At 38.1% G+C, this 17351-nt stretch overlaps 3 protein-coding genes across 7 annotated transcripts in view; 1 reads left to right on the top strand and 2 right to left on the bottom strand.

Moving 5' to 3' along the window:
• Window positions 1-117: 117 nt before the first annotated feature.
• Window positions 118-17351, bottom strand: part of LOC135941521 (2-acylglycerol O-acyltransferase 1-like) — a 102788-nt gene continuing 85554 nt past the window's right edge. Inside the window, exons 1-7 of one of the 5 annotated variants that reach the window (XM_065487123.1) lie at window positions 3741-3874; window positions 3479-3655; window positions 1661-1881; window positions 1099-1364; window positions 864-1038; window positions 602-801; window positions 118-540 (exon numbers count right to left, since the gene is read on the bottom strand). In XM_065487123.1, the coding sequence (XP_065343195.1) occupies window positions 386-540; window positions 602-801; window positions 864-1038; window positions 1099-1364; window positions 1661-1881 (1017 nt within the window). In that variant the 5' untranslated portion in view covers window positions 3479-3655; window positions 3741-3874 and the 3' untranslated portion in view covers window positions 118-385. Of the gene's footprint in view, window positions 541-601; window positions 802-863; window positions 1039-1098; window positions 1365-1660; window positions 1882-2118; window positions 2609-3478; window positions 3656-3740; window positions 3881-5423; window positions 5570-17351 lie in introns of those variants that run through there. The other 4 variants (XM_065487125.1, XM_065487122.1, XM_065487124.1 and 1 more) reach the window with 4 other exon arrangements.
• Window positions 5718-13276, top strand: LOC135941518 (cGMP-dependent 3',5'-cyclic phosphodiesterase-like). Its single transcript, XM_065487117.1, has 15 exons — window positions 5718-6378; window positions 7073-7164; window positions 7226-7342; window positions 7462-7697; window positions 7753-7862; window positions 9267-9415; window positions 9470-9612; window positions 9963-10188; window positions 10545-10729; window positions 10784-10912; window positions 11460-11595; window positions 11660-11777; window positions 12211-12380; window positions 12440-12585; window positions 12982-13276. The coding sequence occupies exons 2-15, from the start codon at window positions 7078-7080 to the stop codon at window positions 13169-13171; spliced, it is 2142 nt and encodes a 713-aa protein (XP_065343189.1). The 5' UTR covers window positions 5718-6378; window positions 7073-7077; the 3' UTR covers window positions 13172-13276.
• Window positions 13261-16399, bottom strand: LOC135941522 (nuclear receptor-binding factor 2-like). The gene is made up of 5 exons (XM_065487127.1): window positions 16181-16399; window positions 15962-16000; window positions 15372-15556; window positions 15191-15313; window positions 13261-14600 (listed from the first exon to the last, which is right to left on the bottom strand). Exons 2-5 carry the CDS (start codon window positions 15983-15985, stop codon window positions 14120-14122), a joined length of 813 nt encoding a protein of 270 aa, XP_065343199.1. The 5' UTR covers window positions 15986-16000; window positions 16181-16399; the 3' UTR covers window positions 13261-14119.

The following is a 17351-nucleotide window of genomic DNA, read 5'->3' on the forward strand; positions in this document are numbered from 1 at the left end:
TCTTTGACCCAGTTTAGGCTGTATGCAAAAATTTAAGCTGGCGTTCACAAACCGCGCACAGCTCAAGCAAAACTTTGAAAGAGTTTTGATGGTATTGCGAACTAATACGAAATCAAGTTTGATTTCAATCACCTTTATTGGTAGAACACTTAGGAGTACAGAGCTAAATTTAATAATACACTCAATGTCTATTATTTGGCGTCTTTCTTAAGCATTTTTCTCCATTGCTTTGATCGTCATTGAGCAAAAATTATGAACACAGTTTGGGAATAGGCATTTTCATTTTCAACTAGAATAATTGCACCTTTGATTGCTTATCAATTAATTCTAAAATACTTAATAAAAGATTGTGCCCTGCAGCCTTCAAGTTTTTTTCTTAGAGAAATCAGTCTATCATAAGATTTACGTTGGGATTTGTCAACAGTCTATGTTTATGCGCCTCAAAGAGCTCAATCAGCGCTTCTGTGAACTTGATGTGGACCTCTTCCACCTCCTCAGCGCTCGGATTTATCACCTTCTGGGTCTCGATAGGTTTTCCAACTGTGATTAAAATAATTTGTGTCAATGATTTGATTGGAATAATTTTTTCCGTTAGTCTCACCAACTGTGGTGACTTTCCTGCGCTGCGGCACGAGCCCAAACGAGTACTGGAAAATTCCACGGCCAAGGAAAACAACAGGAGCGATGCCGATGATCTTCCTCAGCCGCTCCTGCGTCCGGCGCAGCAGAGAGCCCTCTGGATTGTCCATCTGGTCGTAAAGATCTGTCTCTCCGAAGGAAAAGACGGGAACGATGGTTGCTCTGCGAATTAGAGAAAGAGGGAAATTGTCTTGACGTGACGCTGAGCGGTATTATTATAATACCCTGCCATGAGAGCGCACTTGATGAAGCCTTTTCTCGGTTTCAGAATGATATTGTAAATGCCCGGCTTTGACTTTAAAGCTTCGGCAGCTCCGCCGACCGCCAGCACCGACACTTGACCTTTTTGCTCGCTGCACAAGTTGCGCAAAATAGCATCACGCGAGGCCGACTGCAGACCTGTGGGTGATAATAGCAGTTTATGCATTGTCCCAGAGACAAGAGGAAAAAAACGCCTACCGAGCCACAGAATCAAGTCTCGGATGACGGGGTGCGAGAAATTTCCCTCCAGGGTGTGCACCGTCGGTGTGAGGCCGGGGAAAAGTTTCTCGAACTCGGGCGACTTCGTGACAAAGTTGCCGAACAGACCTGAGCACAATACGCCGTGCGGGTAGGACGCGAACAGGTAGTTCCTGTCGCTTGGCAGATCTTCCGTCTTCTCCAGCACAAGTGGGAAGTAGGCCCTGTAGAAGCGCCACCACGTCCACTGACGCACCCACTCTATCCTGTATATTAAATGTATGGTTTACTTCCAAATTTCGATTTCTTGATTACGACAGCTTTATAATAATCACAATTTTAAATTAAAGTCATGACGCAAGCATTAGGCCATTGTAATACACTATTTAAAATTCAACTGTAAAATTTTTTAAATAAATTAAAAAATTTTTTGGTTAAGTATAGAAACAAATAATTTAAATAAGCAAAATTTTTAATTATTTCAAATTCATCACTGATTTTTTATGAAAAATACAATTTATTTTTTCTCTTAAAAAATATTTCACGGCTGCTTTTCAATTACCTACGACCACCGCGTTGCGACGTGTTTTTATCAAGAAGAATCCAGAGCACATAAAGGAAAACGAGCCACCAGAGCCTGGTGAAAAGCATCATGTAGATGAGGATCAAGCTGAAGAAGAAGCCCCCAAAGACAAAAGTCACGATCCAGCCGGCCGCCGCCAGTGTTTGCATCCGCCGGTCAAACGGCGTGTTGAGTGGTGCAAACTGCACGTGCAGCCCCATCTGCGGAAAAAGGGAATTGCATATATTTTCGTTTTTTATTTTAATCGGGTGTACGACGATGTGAGACATGTAATGGGGCGAATTTGCATAAAATTGTGCCATCGCCGCCGCGACTTTGCATATAGATGATGATGTCGCGGCGCAAACTTTCCGCGCTACTGCATTTGTGGGTCACGTTTTCATCCCACGCTAATTGTGTAATTAGTAAGATGCACTTGAAAAAAAGCAGCAACTCACATCATCGCTCGGCATGGTTGTTGAAAAGAATCGCGCTTGGATTGAAACTGAGGCTCTCTCGTGTCGAACAAATCCGTGCGCTTGCATGCTCTCGCGATTAGATTAGATTATAGAGCAGCAGCGAATTCCTCATTGCTTAGGGTTGCACTCGTGTGTTTCCGTATCAATTTGGGAAGTAATAGTTGCAATAACGACCCGCGACGAGTGGCAGAGCAAAAAACGAATGAAATGCCATTATTTGGAAAAGTGCTGTTGCACACGCGGTGACGTCCGCACAGGGAGCTCGTTCGTAATGGAGCGCGCCACGCGAGACCAATTTGTTTGTCATTTGCAGCTCATTACAAAAACGTTTGGTTGCAGATCACGCGGGCATTTGCGCGCACATCAAATGACATGACGCGATGTTATTAACTACGCACTGATTTGCCGATATCAGGAACACAATAATAAAAGCTGTGTACGCGTAGTTAAATTAATTAACCTATTTTGAAATAACAGCTGCAACCGTGGCGATTATTACTATATAAAAATAAAAGTGCCTGCTGTTTCTATTGCTCTCATTATTTGTGTCGTTCTAACTAATTACACCTTATTGCTGGAATGCCGGTTATCTGTTTTAATTTCTCAAATAGGTAAAAAGTAGCATTAACAAGAATTTCAACCATCGTAAACTATCATCAAGCAGTATAACCCTTTCAGTAAAAGAAAATAATTAAGTCTGGCCAAAATGTCTTTAACCTCTCCATTTCTGTAAAATGTAGGGCTAGATAAGACGAATAAGAATCCTTCGAGTCATATTAATATGAAATCAAACTTTCCTTGAAAAAGTATCGCAAGATAACGATTTCGGAGATTTTAGTTCGGTCGCTTTTTACCTCTTTTTAACAGCGAGGGCCAAAGTCGCGTTGAAATAATTTCCCGCCGATCAGATCTAGTATAGACTAATATATGGCGTCCAAATGTGGGTCGCTTTTTTATGAGTCTCGCGAGTTTTCAACCAGCAACCGGCGTAATTAATTTGTGTAAAGCATATTATAGCAATATTTTTTTAGACGCTTGTTTTCCATTTAATTTACCTGCCTAAACACGCCGTTTCTAGCCGACGCCATGCATATGCGCCTCGTGCGAGTCTGGCAACTGATGATTTTTACAATATTTATTACGATACAAAATTTAAGTCCGAATTTAACGACGTTTTAGAAATTTAAAATAACCTCATGGAAACAGTTACTTCGCGAAAAATCAATTAAAATATATAATTGAGACGAACACCATGACTTTAGACAAGAACATTGCGTTTCCTGAGAATACGTAATTTAATACATATAATTTAATTATAAAAATTACCTCAAATAACTACCCTTTAGCGGTTTAAGCTTGCGTTTGCGGATGCCTATTCCAACGCACTGAAGTAAAATGAATCACAAATTAAAGCACCAATGTAGTTACGAGTTACGAGCAGCCAGAAACCACAAACGCATCAAAAGCAGTCGTCACTGTGCTGTGCGCTCGGTAAAGTCGGACTCAAGAAATGCGGCTGCAAGTTTCAATCGCATGTATTGCGCGTTATTATACATATTTGTGTTTGGTGCATTCAGCGAATTTTTCGCTGCACAAATCACCGTGCTGTGCGTTGTCGGCGGCGCTGCTCGGTTCTCGGCGTGTCAGGCGTGTGCATGCAAAAGCTGTGCGAGGGAGCGGACGAGAATAGCTGCGGACGAGCCTGCAAGGTGTCCACGGGCCACTGGTCCAACTCGAGCATCGTCTCAAGTCGCGCGGCCGACCCACCCGACTTAAGGTCATGTGTCACGCTGACGTAGCTCCACGTCGCTCACAAACATCATCTATCGCCCATCGTCAGCGGACGCAATGCCCCCTCAGCCCCCGTCGGATACCGCACTCTGCTCGGCCGCAGCATATTTCCCGAATGTCTCGAATTTTTTCTAAATAAGAATTCGCAGAATTCAATGCGTCCAACGCACAGATATTTAAATATCCAGGTGTTATACAGAGCGACTTGAAGTTAAGTTGCTACGCAAAAGAACAAGTTCCGCAAATAATGTCGATTTGATCAAGAGTCTTTAGTAGCTAACAATTTTAATGCTCAGAATAATTAATTATATCTTCCCTTGGTACAGCTTTCGGAATTGATTTATTAACATTGTAAGCAATTAGTTAAAAGCGAAGTTTATTTTGATCTTATTTCAACACATCCCAATTGAATGTGAAAGAATTTCTTCAAAGAAATTTAGTTAATCGAAAATTATATTGTTAGTGTGTACTTCAACAATACATCCAGAGAAATCTATAAATTAAAATAAACAAATGAGTTATCGATGGAGAAATAAGAAATAATATACTATCCACATTTTAATATCATCTTTCGGGTAAATATTTACAGTCATGGGCGTTTGCGAAGAGGAATGAAAACTCTTATTTACAAAATACATAGTTTTATTATTTACTGACTACCAAGACACGCTCGTTTTAGTTTGAGCAATGCACTTAAAACCTCAGCAGTGGAGAGTTTTCTTGAAATCTACAACACAGTTGGATTGAAACTTGAGAAGCTGCTAGAAATTCAATACTCGTCAATTTAATTTAAAATAAAGGGAGGTTTACACTTAAATACACTAAATCACTCAAAATGATTTCTAGACTCATAATATGCGCTCTTAGTAACTTTCGGAGAAATACGGTTTCGGAACCATTATAATATATATATTGATTAGAATACATCTTTATTGCAACCATGAAAATGAGGATACGTAAAATATAAATCTCAGGGTAGCATTTGAGTGGCCATTAAATTTTACTACACGCTTATATATTCACACAACCTATAGCAAAACAATTTTTACGATACGTTATAATAAATAAATTCTCTATTTAACAGCCTGTAATTATCCTCTTTCAGTACCAATTAAAGAATTATGTTAATTTTTAGAAGGTTAAAACCATCGGGAGAAATTTGCGTGCACGAGCAATGAGCAAATAATTATTCGAGCAAAATTCTGCTTCCCCTTTCTCCTGTAACATGCATATTCGTGTGCATAATTCGACTTTAATTAATTTAGGCTGGCAGTAAGAGATGTTCATCATTTCATTATGGTGTTTTGCGCGGTATAATTAATTCATGGAATCTTGTTTGCCGAGCCCGTTAGTGAAACCACACGACGGCAACTTGTTGCACCGACGCCGCCCGGCCGCCTTTCTTTCTTCCTTTTGACGCTGTTGACAATCTCTGACAGGAAAAGACATGTGGTCCCTTCTCGCCCTTGTATTAGCATTCAGAAGACGTGTACCTTTTTTGACAGCAATCGCAGCGAAATCTTCATTTTTGTCTCAAAAACTTCGACTGCTGGAGAAAATTATCGTTTTCCTCTCCTCTCCCACCAGCCCCTTCATAACGTTTTGATCGTTTCATTGTTGTGCTTTTAGACATTTACACAGGCGCAAAAGGGTAGATAACGACGAGCCCCCTCTCGCCCTGCCAGCTTCGTCCGAGTTCTCCAGCTCTCCGTCGATGGCGCTTGCAGTGTTATCCACAGGTCCACAGTAATTTCACGTTCACGGTCTTTTGGTATTTTCCCCATAAAAACTTTAATACCGATTTTAATTTTATGGGAAATTATATTTAACCGGTATATTTTAGTAAAACCGATTGAAATCCAAACCCCAATCACAGCACACTTTGCACGTCAAAAGTCAAAATCGCAAGAAATGAGAACACTGTTCACTGACAATAATAAACAATATCTCAACAGTGGTAAATAGTAAAACTGCTTCGTGCGAGTCATCATGCTTATCTTTTCATTGACAAGTTTGCGCGGGACTGACGTCTGAATCAACCACCTGCTAATGTTTACACTTTCATGTGTATACACTCGAAACTTCTCAGCGGGCATCAGCACCTCCACCCTCATTTTCTTGCAGATAAAATGTTGTCAGGCGCAAAGTAAGCTCTAAGCTCCTCCCCCGCGAGATCAAGAGCAAGAGACCGTAACGGAGGGTTGATTTCCGACCGAGCGACCTTGCTATCGACCAAAGAGGAGAGGACGGTGGTATCGACTTCTGAAAGTAAACAGAAACCTCCGCCGCCGCTCTTCGCGGCCCTCGGATGAGATAGAGGAAGGAGGCGGCGCGGCCTACAGCTTCTCTCCGCGACTGTCCAGTCGTTGTCCGCCTGCCTTGCACCGCGGAGTGGCTCGGTCCAAATGCCCAAGACGTTTTGATCAAGAGCAGACGGTGTTTAATACGGTGAGGAGGCGGAAAGGGGTAGCCTGTTGTTCGTCATTCTTAATTTATTAAATTAGATAGCTATTAATTTAGAAAAGTGCATTCATGTGTATTACTAGATGGGGTGGAAAATTTATCACGCTGTTTTATTTCAGAACTTGTTTTTAATATTAAGAAAGGCAGACGAAGAGAATGTTTTTCTATCATTATTAATAGTGCTAGTTTCTTGCAAATATATGTATGTAATTTCATTTATTGATAAAATTGACTTCAATGTGTGATTCATAATCTTTTAAATTTGATCAAAAGAAATCCATTTCAAAATTAAAAAATGACAATCTGCTAGGTGTCTAGTAATTAATCTTCTCTAGATTAAAGTTATTTGAATATTTCCACACAATTGTATGTCGTGCATTTAATCAACCTAAAGGCAGAAACCATTAATACATAATTTGTTAAAACCGTTTGGAAAAATGCGAAAATTTAAAACTGATTATATATCCTGACTTTGGGTTTTACGTCGACAGGTTTCACCTTTTTGCAGTCTAAATTATTTTGAATAAAGCAAGTTTTAATTTTTTGTATAGCTATTTTTAAGTGTTATGGTTAAGGTATCATAATTTTTCTGCGAAGATAATGAAGCTCATAATATCCCTTAATTCAGATCTGTTAATAAGCCCCCTATTGTCGATTTCAAAAGGTTTTTATTTTTCAGGCGGAATGACTTGTCCACAACGGCTGTTGGGGCTGTGTGCCTCCCTTCATGAGCGTGAGTCAAAAGTGCTGCAAGTTAAAATAAATGCATTTGTAAGTTAGCATATTATCGCGTTATATTGCACTCACCAGGACTTCTTTGCGCCAATTTTAGCTCCAAGAAGAGAGCGGCGCCAAGTGCGTTCTTATCGCGCCAATTTTTGCGGACATCGGAGAAGTTTTGGTGCAAGTGATATCAGACCGAGCCCTGCCGCAGGAAATGAGGTTTCCGGTGTGATTTATTTTATTTTCCTTGATCGCTTGTAGACTAAATATTTTGGGAGATGAGAAACGCCACCATGCACCTATCAATAAAATATAAATTCTTGAACGTTTGTCCCTTTTTCGCAGCTAAGCACACACGTCCTGGGGCTGGCCAGTGTCTCCAGTCCAGTCAGCCTGGCAGACCTTCCAGCAGCGAGTCTTTCTGAACTGAGCCAGCTGCTGGGTTTTGAACCGGAGACGTATCTTTCAGTTTGTATTCGGCACCCTGAGAGCCAGGTGGCCTCCCTTGTTGTCTGCCTAGTCGATTTCCCTGACACCTCTCTGCCAGACACGCTGATAGGCATTGCCGAGAGCTGCTGCTTGTAACTATAACCGGCCCCTGCACTCACTCCTCCTGAGCGAATTCTGGTTTTGCAGGACTCTGCTCGGCATTATCATCAACACCATGTCGTATGAAAGGGAGAAAAGACTAAAGAACCAGTGCCAGTCACTTCTTACCGTTGCAAAGAATTTATTTACCCACCTAGGTTAGTTAGTCGACTTTTATCCACTTGATTGATAATTTTAACAACGCACACCCCGTATAAAAAATCGTTTTTTTTTACCATTTTTTAGTAGCAGCACACCCTGCTCGGTGGTCAAATTTAGAGGTCTTACAAGGAAACTCAAGGTTCAACATTTTAGTTTTTGACGAAGCCATTGAATTTGTGTAGATTTTCGGATGAGAACCATGTGCAGAGATAAAATTTTCCGATTGGATTATTTTTGGAGATTTTTAAGAAAGGTGTATAAATTTTCAGCATTCATTTCAAAATATAGTTTTAGCAAAAGAGTAATTTTGGTTTGTTAACTATTTTCAATGAGACAAAACGAACGGTAGGTCACTTTTGACATTCCAGAAAGCATTAAAATTTTCTCACGAAGGTTTGTTCTGAGCTGTTGTAAGTTTCTAATGGTTAATCTAAAAACTAAACATATTCTTAAAGCTGATAAAACTTTATTTTTTTAACATGTTTTGACCAAAAAAATGTGTATTATTTATTAACTACGAAACAAATTTGTCATTTTAAAATGTATATATAATAAAAAATTTTAAATGAAAAAAAATAAACTTCATGTCCTGGTAGTAAGCTCAGAAATTTTTAAAACAATCTTAAGCCGATCCATTAGCAAATTTCCCGTCAAAAATCTTTCCGGAAAGTATAAAATGTCCCATCGATCGATTTTTCTCGTCAAGTAGTCTGATTGTAAAATATCACCACGATCGAGTAAAAACTGGATCAATAATTTGATCTTGCAATATTTCCTATGTTAAATCCTATGTAAACTCCGTCAAATCGAAAGTTTTCACCCAGTGATATCGTTTAACTCGTTGGATGCTACACGAATTTAATGATCGCCAAAAACTTAAACGTTGAATCCTAAAAGTTTCCTTGTTCCTTGTTAGACTGTTGTTTGTTTAGTTTGCCTCCGAATCAGGTTAGAGGCAGTTAATTAAAATATATTACCAATAATAATGTAAAATATTATTTGGTGTTTTTCATTCTCATTTACTAAGATAAGCGACAGCCAGGCTAGAGAATTTAGAAATATCAGATAGGAAAATTTTTATCTGCATAACGCGCTTATTTTTTTATCTTGTGTGCGGTTCTACTGGCTGAAATTTTTAAGGCTAGCCATGCAGAGCTAGCTGTCAAAAGAAATATCTGTGACCTAGTTGCACAATCAATATGCATATCTGTCCGCTGCAATGCTATTGATTGTGCAGAGTAGAGAGCAAGAGGAAATTACAAAAAAATGGTGTGTTGAATTAAACTACTGGAGTGAAAAGTATAAATCTATATTAAAAAAGAAGCTGATTGGAAGCCAACAAATAATGACTGAAAATCAATTAACAATGAATAAAATCCAAATATTATCCCATCTTACAGGTGACATGGATGTTTTGCTGAGGGAGATTATGATGGAAGCACAAAAGCTGACGAATGCAGAGAGATGTTCTCTCTTTCTCTTGGACCATGCACACAATGAACTGGTTGCCAAAGTGTTTGATGGTATCCCAACCATGGGTGAAAATGAGGCAATTTTTAAAAATCATTCCCTTATTTTCTCAATTAAACCTGCCCTAAAATAGTCTTGCGAGGAAGTCCGGATCTCCATAAACCAGGGTATCGCTGGCCATGTTGCCTTGAAAGGCGAGCTGCTCAACATCCAAGACGCCTACTCGCATCCCCTTTTCTACAAAGGCATTGATGAGTCCACTGGCTTTGTCACTAGGTACTTTTAATCAGTATTTTCTGTCCCAAACAAACAAGAAGTAGTTTTCTAGTCAACAAAGGAGTTCTCATTTCCTAGATTGACATCTGTCAATAGGTTAGGAACTTTTACTGCAAGGAATCCAAGGATTCATTGAGTTGGTAATATTTGAGTGCTTGGAAGATTTGAAATTAAATTTCAATTGCTTTAAGAACATTGACTAAATTGGATGTTTAGAACATAGCATGCTCAAAGTCTCTTTATATAATTTTAAGAGTAGTATGACGATTTTTTATGTACGTCTTAAGAGTTCAAATAACAAAAATTTATCATATTGTTGGTTGCTCTGACATTTTTTCTATCTGCTGCAGAAATATATTGTGCATCCCTATCAAGAATGAAAATCAGGTTATTGGAGTCGCCCAGCTTTGCAACAAAATCAATGGCCTTGAGTTCACCGCAGCTGACGAGGAAATAGCCACCGCTTTCAGTATTTTTTGCGGAATCAGTATAATGAGCAGTCTCATGTACAAAAAGGTCCAAGACGAACAGTCCAGGAGCAAACTCTGTAATGAGCTTATGATGTACCACATGGAGGTAAAAATAAGATATTATAAATTTATTATATACAGAACAATGTTCCCTTGTGAGAACAGACAATCAGATACACTACATCCTATCAATAAGAGCCTATATCAGCCTAAATTAGCATCAACTCTTGATTAACTTGTTTATAAACTAGTACTTTTAAAAAGTTAAAATTTTTCATGAAAGTATATGAATGAAATTTCAAATTTAGTTAAAAATCACGTAATAAGTATGGGCTACAAATATTGGAGAGTTTTGTTAAATTTAAAATTGTCTAAATTTACATGAAATCTGATCAGCAAGTCTTTAAAACCACAATTGGCCTGACTGATGTCCTATGTGCGTTGATTTAACTCTTGGAACAGGTGCGTGCTGAAGATATTTTACGACTGGCCCAGACAGCTGTGCCTACACTCAATGAGCAGTTCTGCTCATTTGAATTCTTCCCGAGAGACATTCCGGACGACGAGACACCCGCCTTAGTTTTAGCGATGTTTGATGACCTCGGTCTCACCCAGCGATGGAGAATCAGACGGGACGTCCTCGCCAAGTAAAACCGCGACACTTAAATTAATTCAGACGAGTAAATATTTGCGTTTCAAAGAGCTGTGCTGCTGGCAAAGAAGGGATACAGGGACTTGCCATATCACAACTGGACGCACGCCTTCTCTGTCACGCACTTTGCCTTTTTGCTACTGAAGAACCTGAAACCCATGGAGCTTGGCTACCTGACGTAAGAGACACGCTTTCTTAATATCGTTGTTAGCACGCTGTCGCGGCTTCTTGTTTGGCCAAATTAAATAGTCTCACGTTTCGCCTATAATGTCAAAGTGCGTCTATTATTAGCAAGGCAATATTTGCTCCCCCAAACTTGGACTCCAATCAATATTTAGAAGCAGCTGCCATGCACTTTCCTTGTGTTCCGTTTCTTGGAAATCGGCACTTGTGTTCATTTCATTCAATCAACTTGTTATATTAATGGGTCTTAGCCACCGTATCCGCTCCCACAGGGCCATGTTGTGATTACGCCACGTTAAAAGTCACATATTATTGAATTTCATGCAATTATCTAAATTGAAAATTTAGAAAATGCTTAAGTGGAACTACTTTTGCATTAATTCTCTAATTTTAATTATGTTAAAGGCCTCTTTTATTTTTAAAGCTAATAAAATTACTTAAGACACGCTTTAAAAAACTCAAAATACTTAAATTAAAAAAAATAGATAAATATAAAATTTTCTTTGGTGCTTATGATACATTAATTTACATTGAACCAACAGGGAGTTGGAGGGGTTGGCGCTGCTGTTTTCTTGTATTTGCCACGATTTGGACCATCGAGGGACCACAAACTCGTTTCAAGTGAAAGCTGACACCGTCTTGGCTGAATTATACAGTTCAGCTGGTTCCGTCATGGAGGTAGTGATAAAACTAAATACTTCCAAATAAGTTATTTAATTACTGCTAAATTTTAATTGAACAGATGCATCACCTTACGCAGACCATTCGCATCCTCAATACAGATGGGTGCAACATTTTCCAGAATCTGATTGAGGATGAATACAAACAAATGCTTTGCCTCATTAAAGAGATTATTTTAGGTAAGTTTTAGATCTCTTGTAGTTCGCTAAAATTTGCATTTTTCCGGGAAAAACACCAACGCAAAACACTTTTTGTATTTTTTACCGTGATTTTGCGTAATTATTCCACCAAAACATATGTATTAATTTTAAAAAAAAATATACATAAAAATTTAATATTCAATGTTGAACGACCAAAAAGTAATTAATAAAAAACTACTCAGTATCTCTGATTTCACAAAATAATTCATTTATAATAATTAAACTTCATTTTTCATACTCTCTGTCTTGTATGACGCTATATTTTACCTTTTTGGAAGCCAATTTTGGTAAAATGCGGAAAGATCCAATATTTTTTAAAAATACCAGAAATTAATTTTTGCGCATTGCAAAATTGGCTAACTTTTTAGTTCTAAATGACTGACAATGAATTATAAATTACAACTGTTTTCAGGCACCGATTTGGCCAAGCATCTGAGCATAGTTGAAGAATACAATCAGTTGGTGACAACTGGTTTCGACAAGGACAATGACTATCACCGCAAACTCCTTCTCACATTGTTCATGACCTGCTGTGATCTCAGTGACCAAACCAAGGCTTGGCCCCTTTCCAAGAAAACTGCTGTATGTGTTATGATTGTAGGTGTTGAAGAGCTGAAGCGTAACTCCGTTTGCTTTCGCAGGTTCTAGTTTACGAAGAGTTTTTCACCCAAGGCGACCAGGAAAAGGAAAAGGGCAGCAAGCCGATCGAAATGATGGATCGCGAGAAGGCATGCATTCCTAAACTCCAACTTCAGTTTTTGGATGATATTGTTCTACCAACTTACAAGTAAGGCTTTTTTATAGAAATCAATTATGCCCCTTAATTGAAATGCGTTCTATATTTTGTGGAAAAGAATTTTTATAATCTTTGTTGCTGGGGTACTTAGACTTGACATGCTACAGTTTGAAGCACCACTGATTTTTTTCATAACTTGAGTCTAGAGTAAGATTATAGAAGTAAATTTTTTAAATATTAAATTTATCTGATGATATATTTGAGCTTTTTGCTATTAGCCTGATATAAACTATTGGTGGCAGTGTTGAGAATGCTTAGAATTCTTATTGTTTTTGCTGTCTGATCTGACTATTTGTTATGCAAGAGAATTATTTTAACTCTCGCACAGTAGTAATTTAGTGCTTTCAGAGTAAAAATCATTGCCACTATCACCTTCTTATTTTTTAGGGTTTTGGGAAGTTTGATGGGTGAAGCCAGAGTTCTGATTGATATTTTGCAACGAAACTACGCGTGCTGGCAGAAAGCGTCTGAAATCTTCACTAGTCGCTGGCCTGAGGGAGGAGTGTCTATCTGTATTCTTGAAGATGAGGCGTTGGAGAAAGAAGTTATGGCTTCGTTTGAACGAGTCTCTCAATAAATGGTTGATTAATGTGTTCATGTTGACTTTTGTCAGTGGGTATTGTTTAGCTTGGAAGAGATACTGGCAATAAAAATATAATCAAAGTATTTGTGCAAAATAAAAGTGTATTAATATGTTTTTCAATTAAGAGAGTTAATAATAAAAAAAATCACATTGGCCCAGAATTGACAGTCAGCCCAAAAGTAACTAAAAACGAACCTAGGAACAATAGGGTCCACAATTGCAATGAGGACACTAACAAGGAACATGCTGCATAGATTCTCTTAAAATTTGATTTGATTCAAGCTGGTATAAAACCTGTGGTATAAACGAGGTCCACAGGTCAAAAATATTCCAGTTGACAGTGCTATGAGCTATGATTAAAATAGAAAATGACTTAGTGTTTCAATTTTTTTAAAATAAATTTTCTATTGATACATTTTAATAAGACAATTCTATCAATGCATTTTTCCTCATTGTATGTTGGGCTTTGGAATTTGGAACACCAAATGACAAAATCGTTTAGCAATAAACCATACACTCCTGACAGCTGATTCTTAATTTAAATGAGCCAGAAATTTTCTAGCAGTTTTTCAACATTCCCAACGTTTGGTTCCACAGAGGAGCTAGGTTAAAAAGTTAATTGAGCAATTCTCCTCTGAATAAGCTATTCTCAATTTTCTGTCCCAGACCAAAATAATTATGGACTTCTCGAAAGATCAAAGGTGGCACATCAATTGATTTGTCTCATTATATTGAATTCGAAGAACTAAAACTGGATTTGAAATCAGATTTTGATTATAGCTAAAATTTCAATAAAAATGTATCTCCATAATTCGAAAAGACATCATAATATCAGTTATATTGGTTCATCATGGGAAGAACACAAACTTTTCAAGTTCGTAATTAACCAAAATGAGCCCTCACATGTTCCTCATAAGAATCAAAGTTTGAAATTGCCACTAATCACAATGTCTCCTCATCATCATCGCCTCTTGTGATGTTGTCACTCTTGCTGCCGATTAGCGAAAAGTCAAAATTGGGCATTTCGAGAGGGGCCAAAACAGGCAGCGTTCTGGTGTCAATGAAGTCAGTCTCTTCGGTCTTGGGAGTGGTGCGTATGGCGCTTGGCACTGGATTGACAGGGGCGGGGGTCGTGGTCAGACCTGCGTTGAAGCAGGCCTCTAAGTGTTCCTCGAGGATATGCACATGATTCCTCAGGGTACCAATCTCCTTGTCTTTTTCGTCCAGCTGATTAACTAGCTGCTTCACCTGGTTGTGCAAAATCTGCGTCAGCGTCTTGAGCTCCTCCATGACCATGCTGTCGCCCTTGGGATGTTTGATGCCTCTGATCGGAGCTGGCTCTGACACCTCCTTCACAGGTTCTGCCGCAGACTCATCCTTATGAAGCAGGTTCGCCATCAGCGAGTCAGCCTCCTCCATTGTTCTGGTATTTTCAAGCGCAAAATATAGAATTAGATCTGCGGTGCATTGGCAAGAGTTTTGATCAATAAGTGAAGCTTGGATTATATCAAGTTATGAAACCAGTTTCTTAATTCACAAATTTCCCTGCACTAAAATCTAACATGCTTACTTGATAAATTTCATAAAATCATACGTTGTTAATTACCAGAGACAGGACAAACCATAACTTACACCAGACTTTTACGCGTAATGCTAAAAGCAGGATTGCTAGATAAAAATCAACCAAAATTATAGAAATTTCAATATATACAATAAAAAATCCTGGGAGTTTTGCGACTGAAAGTTCAAGTTAAAATTTTCTTTTAAACATATCATACTACCATTTGTAAATCATAGACCCAAATTTAAGATCTTATAGAAAGTCAAATGAAAAATGATAAAATGAAAAAATAAAGGCGCTATATATATATATATCAACTTTTCTTAATGTAATCAATTTATCAGTGAGCATAAAATTAAATAATTTAATCGGCGTTCAGTCTCGTTTTGAGCCATATCTGGAAAATGTCTACAAATTATCTTTGACAAAAACTAAAAACCAATTTTATTTACCTGAAGATATCCTTGTGCAGTTTAGAGCCTTCTTGCTGATTCTGAACTGGTCTCACCTGCGAATAGCTTTGCTGCCAATGATCTTGATCTTTCAACATTTTCTCATGAGCGATTTTATTCTCACTGAAATTTAGGGAAAAATTGTTATATTGCACTATAGGACTTCCCCATTGCAGTTTACATGGTGAATTCCGCCATTCTGAGATGGTACTTCTTCTGCAGTGTCAGGCTTTCGATCGCCTTTGGCTCGTTGGTGCACTCGAGGGCTTCATCCATTAGTGCGGCAGCAGCCCTGTGGCACTCTGCAGCTTTGCTGTACCTTTTTGCGTCTGAGTGGTTAGCCGCACATCGAGCTTGATAGTGAGCCTGCGAAATTTATTTTATTGAAATATAGCTTAACACTGGACGTACATACAATGTTAAATTTGTCTGAGTGATGGCGTTGAATATATATAAATTTGTATTATTTGTAACTACTGCTAAGAGATTGATGCAATTTAATTCCCAATTGATGACAGTCGGGTCGAAGTTCTCTCAAGAGTGTCTTAAGATTATCCATGCGCGAATTTTAACAGCTAAATAGGAACAATTGAGAACGACAAACTATAAAAGTTATGAATTTTTTTCAGAATAAATTCTGAGGATAATCAAGAACCAAGAACACAGCTGAATTGAATCATTCGCAAGACGCAAAAAATAGTGTGTACTGAGTTCAGTTCAAGCTGCCCAAAAATTATAAATAGCCTTTTCAACAGCAGTCGTTTTATTCACCTTATTCAGCGGCGCATTCTCCATCTCAAGTTTAGCGAGCTGTAAAAAATTAAATTAATATTTTGAGGTAATATTGAAGGTACGTATTAGAAATAAAGCAAATTGATTACATAAATTGAAAATATCTTAAACCAGATCTACGTAATAATGCATTAAGTAGAAAGCGTTTATCATTCTCCTAGATAGAGAATGTCAACAAGACACGCAATGCACACCCACCTGCTTTTTCTCTAATTATTATCGTTAGAGTGATGAAAAAGCGTAGGCAATTGCGTGCGTAGTGAAAATCCAATCAAAGAAGCACCGAGATTAAAAATGTGAACGTATTGTGCAGCAGTCCACTCTATCTGTTTACATTTTTTATTTCTAAAACACAGTTCGACGAACAGCTGTTGTCCCACTCTGGCCCGAGCGTGGAGTGTGGCTCTATCTACCTTCCTTGGAACAACTCCTACGTCCATTCGTGCAAATAAGGCGCGACCCTATAACACAGGTCCACTATTTACACGCGATTGCCTCTCATGAGTTAATTTAATTCGTTATTTTTCTATGAATAAATAAAAGAAATAAAATTTATTATTATATTATTCTTCTACGGCTGCTGAACCATCACAGGCTAATAACTGTAGTTACATTAATAGAACAAAAATTTGTTTGATTTAATATTTATTTTGTAAACTTAATCTGCTAAATCCCTATAGTTATTGTAGGTTATTACTCTCACGGTGGGCTTTAGTGGGATATTACTGGTTGTTGTTTTATCTTTTGGTTTGATCGTTAGAAACTTTTAATTAGTTTGAAGATCGATTTTAGCAATCAAGCCTACCTGACCAAATTAAATTATCTCAAACTATCAAGAACGATGGATTTGCTATAGCATTGAATGCTTTGATATATTATGTGTGTTTTTTTACTCACAACAAGAAAGAACATAATTAACAACATGAATCATAACTATAACTGTTCTTAGACTAAGTGCGTGCTGAATTCCCTCACCTGAGTTTCAAAATTGATAATATTATGCGGAAAGAAAATTCAAATCAAAATTCTAATTAAATGCAATCAAAAATTGCTCGATTAATTTAGCAGCACACTTAAGAATACATTCTAAATAACATCTAATAGGGCTTGTTTGATAAATTTCTATTTTAATTGGCAATAGCAGTGCACAAAATGAAAAAAGCCAATTATGACGAGAAAACAGACACCCTTCCTCTCGGCCAACTTGAAGATCGCTCTCGTTTGTGCGTGCGTGTGTTGGCCGTCGATGAGCGCGCAAAATATTACTCTCGGTGGTAAAAATAGCTGGTGTGCGGTGCATAATTGGGCCCACGCTGGCAAACTTCATTTGGTGGGAGTCACGGCGACCGATTTAGAACACTTAGAAGTC

Source organism: Cloeon dipterum, chromosome 3 (assembly GCF_949628265.1).
Source record: "Cloeon dipterum chromosome 3, ieCloDipt1.1, whole genome shotgun sequence".
NCBI classification, from domain to species: Eukaryota; Metazoa; Arthropoda; class Insecta; order Ephemeroptera; family Baetidae; genus Cloeon; species Cloeon dipterum.